The 11542-nt window shown below is 26.5% G+C and overlaps 2 protein-coding genes across 6 annotated transcripts in view; one reads left to right on the top strand and one right to left on the bottom strand.

The window, feature by feature from the left end:
- Positions 1–11542, bottom strand: part of Dh31-R (Diuretic hormone 31 Receptor) — a 133503-nt gene that overhangs the window by 77903 nt on the left and 44058 nt on the right. For all 4 annotated transcript variants that reach the window (XM_085663146.1, XM_085663147.1, XM_085663148.1 and 1 more), the window contains exon 4: positions 160–270. In XM_085663146.1, the coding sequence (XP_085519272.1) occupies positions 160–270 (111 nt within the window). The remainder of the gene's footprint in view (positions 1–159; positions 271–11542) is intronic.
- LOC118448228 (UDP-glucosyltransferase 2-like) lies at positions 1080–11399 on the top strand. Of its 2 annotated transcripts, XM_035881242.2 has the most exons (6): positions 1080–1213; positions 3034–4690; positions 8532–8951; positions 9094–9325; positions 9520–9745; positions 9837–11399. In XM_035881242.2, exons 2-6 carry the CDS (start codon positions 4283–4285, stop codon positions 10120–10122), a joined length of 1572 nt encoding a protein of 523 aa, XP_035737135.2. In that variant the 5' UTR covers positions 1080–1213; positions 3034–4282; the 3' UTR covers positions 10123–11399. The 2 variants fall into 2 exon arrangements, with proteins under 2 accessions (XP_035737135.2, XP_035737137.2); XM_035881244.2 differs by lacking the exons at positions 1080–1213; positions 3034–4690 and adding an exon at positions 7441–7901.

Here is an 11542-nt window from a genome sequence, read left to right as displayed (position 1 = left end):
CAGATATTCTTCGTCTAATTCAATTTTATATATATATATATATATAAATAATAATAATATTAGATATTAATTGATTGATAATATCTATAAATATTTTCTATCATATAGAATTATGTAAGTATAAAAATGTATTAGAAATGTGGATTAAAGGTTACTTACACGATGCATCGAATCCTGTAATGAAATCGGGACAAGGAATGTAAGCGGTAGATCCGGCTGGTGTGTCCGGCCAACAGGACCATCCATCAAACGTCGTAGGACAGAAGGGCTCTAGAATGATAAAAGAAAAATGACTTTTTGTAATTTCATGTTATTGAAGATAACAATTCGATTTATGAAATATCTAGGAAATATATAATATATATATATATATATATATATTATCTTTATGAATTATATTTCGCTTGGCCAGTAAATAGAATTAATCCAATGAAGAAAAAAAAAAAAAAAAAAAAAAAAAAAATTTAACATTTGTTCATATAGATAGAAAAAAAAATATTAAAAATTTATTCTTAATAAAAACAATACTAAGATATACAATTTATTTTTATGTTCTTTCTCTCAATATAAAAAAAATGTATTCCATAACGTAGTTCATTTAGATGTATAAATATCGAACGTTCATTCAATGAGAAATACGATAAAAGTATATTATTTATATCGATACGAAGTACACTAAACACTTAAAAAAATAAAAAAAAAATAAAAAAGAAAAAAAAAGAAAAAAAAAGAGGAAAAAGAAAAATTACTAATGTTATTCTTTTACGTGCAAATAAAATACCCACACAAAAGTTTTTACATTACATATTGACCAATGCAATTGACACTATTCGCTTAATTTGTTTTACGTAAATCATAAAAAAAAAGTTATATTAGATAAAGATAACATGATACTTATAAGTTGAAAAATAATGATACGCAGAACCAATCGTCATCGTGTAGTATGATCAAATAATCTTAGATCAAATAATATTAGAGATTATCAAATAATATTAGTGAATTATTTATTGTTCGATCTCTTGTTTATTAGATAGTCATCATTATAAAATCAATTTATCTTAGGATATCGGTTCTAACCGAACGCGCAAGCGTTCTCCTTTACCATTCAATATACGTATTCCCAGGCGTTATCTATGCAATTGCAATTTCGAGATTCACGCAGAGCGAGCACTCTGCCGACGTTGAGAAGCCATCCGGAAGTCCGTTTCGTAAGGTAATAATGATTCCACGCACGTACGCCTTAGTGTCACGCGAAAGCTTTCGTAAAAGTTCAAAGGTCGTTCTTACGTATGTCATTTCAAAATAAAAAGAAATAAAATAACTAAAGAAAGGAATTTTTTTTTTTTTTTTTTTTTTTTTTTGCCACCTAACTATCCTCTGACGAAATCTTATTTATTATTTATTAATACGAAATAATAATAATGACAATACAATTTTCAAAATATTCATGACACTTAAAGTTGCGATGAAAAGAGGATGAAAAAGGAAAATGTAAAGTAACAAAATCATTTTGTATCGAAGTTATAATTAAAAGAAGATCGTACGACAAGATGTTAAATCAATGAACTTACGTCAACATATGATTAACTCTTTGTGTATAATTTTTTTTTTTTTTTTTTGTTTCTAATTTCTATCTCAATTACACATTCTGTATGATATGCAGAAGCGACGTGATATCAAAGATGTTTTTTATGAATCGAATGAAAGAAGGTTGTAACGAAGAAATCGAATTACATAATTCATTATTTGGTACATCATCGTCACGTTCATAAGAGAATTCGAATTCAAATTCATTCGATGTGTAATATTAAACTAACGTAAATAAATAAGCTAAATGCGTACTTTACTTGGATATTTATAGTTTCAAATATTTATTTGTTTACATAATGAATGAATGAAAAAAGGAAGAGAGAAAAAAAAACAAGAAGAAGAAGAAGAAGAAATAAAACATTAAAAAAGATAAAGAAAAATAAGATAATATTACCAATTAAAAGAAATTTAATCGGATAGGATAATAAACGTAGATAAAAAGAATTAATATAAGAGTTATCATATCGTTTTACAATTTTTCTCACTTATAATATAAACTGGACGCGTTGGAAAATTTTCATTTTCAATTACAAACAAACGACAGTTAGATAATCTATTGAACGTAATAGAAAGATTTACTTTACGTTCAAAACCCCATTTGATTTATTGTTCGATGCTTCTTATAACGAATGATTTCAACATTTTTTGTTTATTTTTTTTTTTTGCTTCTTTTTTTTATTTTTTTTTTTTTTTCATAATGACACCCTTTATAATTGTATATCTAAAGTGGAGAAGAAAAAAGAAAAAGAAACGAATATATATAGTGTTTTACAAATGTGCATAGTATTTTTATACTGCATAAATTTTTTTATATCTTATACATGTTCTAACGTTGTTATTATTATTATTCAATTTTTCGCACAAGTGCAGTATACAAAGGAAGAAAAAAAAAAAAAAGAAAAAAAAAAAAAAAGAAAAAAAAAAAAAAAGAAAAAAAAAAAAGAAAAAAAAAAAAAGGAGAAGAGAAATCATTGATCACATAGAAATATTCAATAAATAATACTTAATGTTGACATTAATCGATCAAATGATTAACCGATTAATGAATCAAATAATTTCTATGAGTAGAGATATTATAAATTATACTCGTTTATTTTTCTACATCTTTATCTTTTTTTTTTTTCTTTTTCTTTTTTTTTCTTTTTCTTTAATAATATATAAAGATCTACGTGTAAAATAAGAAACTGTAAAATCATTAATACGCGATAGTAAGTTCTGTTTTTATTTAAACGGAGCTCGACTTCTGAACAATTTAACATTAGAACATTTGAAATGCACAGAATTATATCCTGTAAAAATTTATTTAGAAAAAGAAAAGAAAAGAAAAGGAAATGAAAATGAAAAATAAAAAAAAAAAGCATCATTCTAATATATAGGTCTTCTTTATTTTTTTTTTTTTTTTTTTTTTTTTTTTTTTTTTGAAATATACTTTCGGAATTTAAGAAGCGAGGATGTAATACAATAGGTATACCGCTAATTGGAAGGATAATGAGAGGGAAATAAAAAGAGAAAAAGAGAGAGAGAGATAATGCAATATCATCTTTACAAATTCATATAAATTCATTGAGAAATTCAACTATGTTAATACGAATATTGGTTATTTAATATCAAATAACAGATAATGAACGTACACTAGTAATGAAAACTCGTGATACATCTATTCGATAACGTCAGAACATGACTCACAAAATAAAAATTGAAGATTTCTATCTGTCAAGTATAAACGATTCTTCAGTTTGCAGTTGCATCTTCTACAAGAAGATCGTCAATATCTGAAAATTTTGTTCACATCATTGAAATATCACGGATATTGAAAATAAAATATCAATGTAATCAAAGTGAACGATATCGTTTATAATATTATTTTCTAATATCATTGAAAGATATCAAGAACGAAATCGTGTTTAATATTAAATTTGTATAATTAATCTCAATCACGATGCTTTGGCAAAGAGTAAGAAGAGAGAGAAAAAAATAATATACCAAGTACTAACGTCACATTTAATAATTAATATCGTTTTCTCTAAAAACTAAATTACAATATTATCGTTATTATAAAGGTACCTTGTTGGATCGAAATTTGGAACATTTTTAAAATCATATTTCTTAATTTAAAGGAAAAGAAAAAAAAAAGAAAAAAAAAAGAAAAAGAAATAGAGAATATTTTAATTGACATGGGTAGAATTAATTTTGAATGATTATATGAAAAAAAAATAAAAGTAAAAAAAGAAAAAAAAAGAAAAAAAAAGAAAAGAAAAGAAGAAGGGAAAGGCCAAAAGAAAACGGAAACGGAAACGAAAAAGAAAAAGCGAGAGATAGATAGAGAGAGAGAGAGAGAGAGAGAGAAAGAGAGAGAGAGAGAGAGAGAGAGAGAGGAAGAGAAAAACAGATACAGAACTATAATTACGTAGTTACTGTTGATTTCTGAACTTTACGTCATTTGCTATTGCATGTTTCCGATACGTATGTATGTATATAAAACGAAATGAATGCAGAGTTGAGTTAAATAATATTGATTAGACGTAACCGAAGAAATTTGCAAACGAGAGCGAAGGGAAAGGGTGAAAGGAGGAGGAGGAGATTCGGTGGAAAATAAAGGAGAAAGAAGAAAAAGAAAAGGGAAAAAGAAAAAAGAAGGAGAGTGAGGAAAAAGAGATACGAGGGTGAAAAAAAAAAAACAAAAAAAAAGAAAATGAAAGCGTTACGGTATATTATTATTTGGATGACATTGTTTCTGACGTATTCTCAGGGATATCGAATACTTGGAATTTTTGCATTTCAAGCAAAAAGTCATTTTGTCATGTTCGAAGCATTGATGAAGAATCTTGCTAATAAGGGTCATCAAATTGACGCGATAACTTCGTTTCATTTGAAAAAGCCATTCGTTAATATTACAGAATTGGTTGTGATAACACCGCAAATGAAATTGGTCAATAATATATCGTACGAACAGATGAAGACGTTACTAACCGTTCTTCCGGTAAAAGCGATTGCTAACATGGGTGGTATTGAAGTTTGTGAATATTTGGGACGTCCAGAAATTCAAAAATTATTACGAAATCCTCCGAAGAATCCACCGTACGATGTCATTTTGATAGAGGTACGTAAATATTATACATATGTAATTTTTCTTTTTTGCTCCTTCGTTGCTTTATTTTTTTTCGTTTTTCTCTCTCTCTCTTTTATTTCCCCCCTCTCTCCCTTTCCGCCTCCGCCCTCCTTCCCAATCCTTTCCCTTTTTTTCAATCCTCTTTCTCGTTACCTTTGTAAAATAAAACCTACGAGCACGTTTTTGCTTTTACATCCTCGCAACAACGTCGGAACCGTTCGCACGTCTCTTTCAATTTTCAATGGTAAAATTTTCAAAGGAAAATTGATATCGCGAGAAAAATCAATTCTATGAAAGAGAGAAAAAGAGAGAGAGAAGAGAGAGAGAGAGAAAAGATAGGGAGAAAAATACGAAAACAAACGAAATCGTAATGGTCCAATTTTAATTTGTTAAAATTAATTAAACTCTTTCGATCATCAAATCATAAATTTATATCTCCCATTAAAATAATCTCGAGATTGTGTAATACATTTTCGATTTTTTTCGTAAGTGATATATATTATATGCGAGATAAATCGGTTCAGTCCTTCTCATTCAGTCTCGTTAAAATTTTCTCGAAAAATCATTTTAAAGCGTTCATTAAGTTATTAGTACAATTATTTTCGTTGACGATTTTGTTTAAGTTGACAAAAAAAAAAAAAAGGAAAAAAAAATAAAGATAAAAAAACTATTCGATATATATATATATATATATAACCAAGTGAAATAAACAAAAGATAAATATTAGTGAAGGACAATATCGAAAAAAAATCTCTTAAAGAAACATATCAACTTGTTTTATATATATATATATCATATCATATCATATCATATCATATCATATCATATCATATATCATATCATATCATATCATATCATTATTAAATATCATTGTTTACTTTGACGATTAATTATTAAAGTTGACAATTATCTTTGGTTATCATCGTAACACACCCACACACACACACACACACATATATATATATATATATATATCTGTATAAAAACGAAGCATACGAGTTGCCCTTTATTCTCTTTCTTACACGTTAATGCCGTAAATTGATGAAACGATGATACCGAGGATAAATACGCAACAAGTGGATACGCATATTTATTTTACACATCATAGCTAACGTAATATAATCACCCTCTGAAATATTTTCTCGCCATTAAATCCCTGACCACCATTATAAAACGTACGATTCGCAAGATTTCAAAAGTAATTATCTCGTTAAAACGATCGACTTACTTTAATATAATAATTCAATGAATTCAATTTTTTTTTTTTTAAGACGACGAATAATAATAAAAATAATTATGTAAGACGTTCGTAACGTTGTAAACGACGTTTAAAAAAAAAAAAAAAGAAATTTCTTTATCAATTGAAACCTATGAAAGATAATAAAAATTGATTGTAATGAATCGATCGCAAATAAAAGGAGGATGAAGAAGAGGAAGAAGAAAGAAAAAAGTAAAAGAAAAAGAAAAGGAAAAGGAAAAAAGGAAAAGGAAAAAGGAAAAGGGTTAGAATGGGGGAAGAAAAAAAAAAAAGAAAAAAAAAAAAGAAAAAAAAGGAAAGATGTATCAAAAATCTATTTAAACATTACTTCATTCTCACTTCTGACGATGTATGATATACATAACATTTATTAAACGTTTTACGTGATCCACTTATGTCAGACTATATTAGGATAATAATAACAATAATAATAAATCAATGATTACTACAGTATCAAATTTACGAGCGTATGTTTATAATATAACATCGACAATGAATTTAATAACATATAAATTAATTTAATACTAAATAATAATATGACTTATTAATGCTCAATAATATTACATATTTAAATATATATCTCTATGTATGATTATACATATATCTATTGATTTTGTAATCAAGAAAAAACGTAAAGTATGAGGAAATCGATAATTATCGTTTAGGTCAGACTGGTCAAAAGCAGGAAAAAAAGACTTGAAGATACGTCAAAAACATTTTCGCTTTCCAAATTCTTCCGCATTCGTTTTTTTTATTTTTTTTTTTTTCTCTTATCATTCGGTTAATGAAATTCGTTCTTACGTATATCATTATATCTATTCAAAGTACACATACTTCCTTTTAGACAACAATAATGCATAACTTACAAAAAAAAAAGAAAAAAAAGAAAAAAAAGAAAAGAAAGAAAGAAAGAAAAAAAAAAGATTAGTTTCTTCATTCTAAACGATCGACTATTCAAACAGTTTTCAGTGAACATTTTTAATAAAACATTGAAAATACGTAAAATTCTTCGATCCTGATAGTTAGTGTGAGATAATAATAATTAATGTAGTCCCGCTGAAACGCCATTGATACTTTCTCCTTTTGAAAAAAAAAAAAAAAGGACTTAAAAAAGAGAAAAAATGAAAGAAACGAAAAATAGCAAAATATTAATATTTATATATGCATATATGTTATATATGCATATATTATATATGCAAACAACGTTTGAAACTTAATTTTTTCTCTAGAATTTTAACTTTTATTTTAACAAAATTTACACAGTCATTGATGCACACGATAAACTTGCTATCGAACTATGACATCATTAACAGAATTTTTATTTCCGTGTTTGCATATATATATATATATATATATATATATATATATATATATATATATATATAAACAAGTGAACTAATGAATTAAACTGAAATATCGTAGAAGAAAGAAGTGACAAAAGGAGTTTGGAAACGGAAGAGAAAAGAGGAAAAGTAAAAGAAACTAATAAAAAGGAAACGAAGGGAAAAAAGAAATAAAGAAAAGATTCGAAGTGAAATGAAATTGTTACGGTGGATTATTTTTTTCATGGCTTTGTGTCTCACGTTAATTCAGGGTTATCGAATACTCGGAATTTTTCCAATCAGCGTAAAGAGTCACTTTAATATGTTCGAAGGATTGATGAAAGGTCTCGTTAAAAAGGGCCATAAGATTGACGTAATCAGTACGTTTCCATTAAAAAAGTCGTTTGTTAATTATACCGATTTAGTTGTATTAAAATCGCAAATGACATTTATCAATAATATAACGTACGATACTATGAAGAAAATTATGTTGCATAAACCGTTGTACATGGTATCAATTATTTCTGGTAATCAACTTTGTGAACACTTGGCGAATCCACAAATCCAAAAATTAATACACGATCCACCGAAAAAGGAACCTTACGATATCATTTTCATAGAGGTATATTATCTTTATTTATCAGTCCATTTTCTTTTTTTTTTCTTTTTCTATCATAAAATACATATACATTTAGCTCATTTTATCATCCTTTTTATTTTTATAAAATATAACGATATTTATAACATGTGAGGAAAACCTCCTCACTATCCTATCTACGTTTTCCCATCTATAACAAAACGTTAGAGATAATGGGGGAAAAACAAAACCAAAAAAAAAAAAAAAAGAAACAAAGGAAAAGAAAAAGAAAGCTGGAATTTTGGAAGTACGTTTAGTTTATAAATTGAACACGTACAATCCATCATAATTGCATTAAAAAATTTTCTAAGATAATTCAAGAATAAAAAATCGTACGCGATAAATTAACGAATTAAATTATCATTTCGAACAATTTTTCCTAGACAAATAATTTTACGAATAATAATAAGAAATGAATAATAGTGAGAATGGAATTAGTTGACCAAAAAAAGAAATAAATATATATATATATAAATATATATATATCCAAAGAAGATAAATTCTGATAATTCGAAAAGTCAAATCGACGAAACAAAAGGATCATAAATTAATAATATGAAAGATTTTATAATAATTGAATTGTTTTTTTTTTCTTCTTTTTTCTAATTGCCATAGATTTTTGGTGCTCCTTGTTTTGCCATATTCGGACATCTTTTCAACGTACCAGTGATCGGTGTCAGTTCGTCTGCTCTTTATCCATGGCACAATCATATTATCGGAAATCCCGAAAATTTGGGCATTTTGCCGAATAATTTATTGAACTTTAAGACTCCAATGAACTTTTGGCAACGAACGTACAACTTTCTACACACTGTCTTCAACAAAATATACTTCGATCATTTGACCAAATATCAAGATGAACAAATAAGAAAGTACGTCGGTCCAAATTTACCGAGTGTGCGACAATTGGAAAAGAATATTTCTATGATTCTGGTGAACTCATATTTCACTTTAAATGGAATTAGACCATTAACGCAGGCACACATAGAAGTCGGTGGATTACATGTTCAAGATGACGGTACGGAATTATCACCTGTAAGTCGAACGTATTTATCATCCACGTAAGAAAATAAAATCTAATTATAAAACAACACTATGTCAAATGTGTCTTAAGGAAAAAAGATTTTTTTTATTGAATTAACATATATTTTATTTCATTTCTAATTTCTTAATACAGGAGCTACAAAAATGGTTGGACGAAAGTAAAGATGGTTTTGTCTATTTTTCGTTTGGTTCGATGGTCAAGATCGAATCATTTCCAAGAAAGATTCTCGATATATTCTATAAATCTTTCGAAAAAATATCGCCAGTAAAAATTCTAATGAAGATTCCAAATCCCAAAGAGTTACCACCTGGTTTACCAAAGAACGTTCACACTTCACCATGGATACCGCAATTGAAAGTTTTACGTGAGTTTAATTACGCAAAATGAAACATTCGAATATTTTATCAGAATTACGTACTTTAGTAATGTCCTTTAACAACTATAACATTTCTATAATTAATTAAATTACATTCAAAAATTTTCACGTTAATATATCGTATCTCTTAATTAAGGGAAAATAATCATTATATCGAATATATATATATATTTTTTTTTTAGAACATCGGAACGTGAAAGCATTTATTACTCATGGTGGTCTTATGGGAACACAGGAGGCCATTTCTTGCGGCGTTCCAATGATCGGAATACCTTTATTCGCTGATCAATTTATAAATATCGATAACTATGTGGAAAAAAAGATTGCAATAAAATTGGATTGCGAAAATTTGTCGGAAGATTCTATGGACGCTGCATTGAACGCCATCTTGTATAATTCCACTTACAGGTACGAATCATTATTGATTTTGAATATTTTTTTGAAACATGGATCATGTTATTCTATCAACTCAAATTATATATATATATATATTTTTTAGGGAGACGGCACGTATAATAGGAAAGAAATTTTCGGATAGGCCATTGAAACCAATCGACGTAGCTAATTATTGGATTGATTTTGTCGTGAAATATGGACCGGATGCGCTCCGTTCACCGGTCATAGATTTAAATTGGTGGGAAATAGCTCTTTTAGATGTATATGCATTTCTAATTCTTGTTACAGTTTTCACCGTTTACATAACAATTCGTTTAATTCAAATACTTCGGAACATGGTTTTATCTAACGCAAACGTCAATGTTTCACGCGTAAAGAAAATGTCATAACAATTTGATTTCGAATTAGATGAATCCATATAGATGAATTTCTTTGAATTTTGTACATATCAAAATATGTAATTTAATTAATAATTTAACTTTATGTCGATATCAATGTATGAAAAAAATTATAAATCGATAAGCTGACTCTAGTTTAAAAAAAAAAATAAGAATCTTGTTTAAATAATCTATGACGACGACTCATGGAAATATTTGAATATTCTATTTACTTTCAAATTTATCTTTGTTTATGTATCTCAATTTTTTTTTTTTTTTTTTTTTTTAATCGATATAAGAAATGACGAACATTCTCGTAATTTTTACGATAAATTATAATTGTTAAAACGTAATGAAAAGAATAAAAGCTGTTTTTTTTTTTTTTTTTTTTTTTTCACAAAAGTTTCTTTGCAAAATTTGTAATGAAAAATGTAACTTCTAATTATAATGAATTTATTAAACAAATTTAATATTTAACGATTGATTTATAATATAAATATTCGATATATCGATATTTTTCCGAGTCGTTGATTTGTAATTTTTCATTGATAAAACGAAACATGAGAAAAATTACGAAATATATAAATGGTGATTCTTATTTCTGTACAAAACAAAAGTGTGTATTGAAATGATCGATCGATTACTAATTAAAAAAAAAAAAAAAAAAAAAAAAAAAAATGATTCGAAATAAAATACGTAAGATGAAATTATATAAATGTTAAATAACGATCGACCAATTGGATTATCACACGGAAATGATACCGAGTTATAATATGGGCCACGTTTTTACGTGAAAACATTCAAAGTCACGGAAATATTAATCTTATATTCTTAAAATCTAAAAAAAAAAAAAAAAAAAAAAAAAGAAAAAAAAAAAAAGAAAAATTGATTTTCCTACGTATATTTTTCGTACATGGTATTACGGATAATAACAAAATTGTTTTCATTCTCGTTAAACATATCAATCATAAGTACTTCCATCATCATCATCATCATCATCATCATCATCATCATCATCATCATCATCATCATCATCATCATCATCATATTTTACGCAATAAAAATAAAAGAATAATATATCACTTTTTAATAATAATATATCACTAGTTAAAATAATTATATCACTTTTCCCATTCTAAATTCAATTTTTAAAACTCGTTTTTACGTTGACACTACAATGCAGAAAATATTGGACAAATAACAGTTATAAATTTGATATTATTTATGACAAAAAAAAAAAAGAAAAGTAATTTTTCGAAAAAATATTCCACATGAAGAATATCGAAAAACTTCGATTGTCATTAAACGAACATTGTTTGTTATTGCAAGCACAATCATTAAAATAGAAAGTAATTAGTTTATAAAATATATTTAAAAAGGAAATATTATAACAATGAAGTTCAATCTATCTCCACGTTGATTTCTAATATAT

The sequence above is a fragment of the Vespa mandarinia genome, chromosome 20 (assembly GCF_050613455.1).
Source record: "Vespa mandarinia isolate Hongniang chromosome 20, ASM5061345v1, whole genome shotgun sequence".
Lineage (NCBI taxonomy): Eukaryota > Metazoa > Arthropoda > Insecta > Hymenoptera > Vespidae > Vespa > Vespa mandarinia.
Note: the sequence above shows the minus strand (reverse complement) of the source record. Positions and strands in the feature narration are given on the sequence as shown.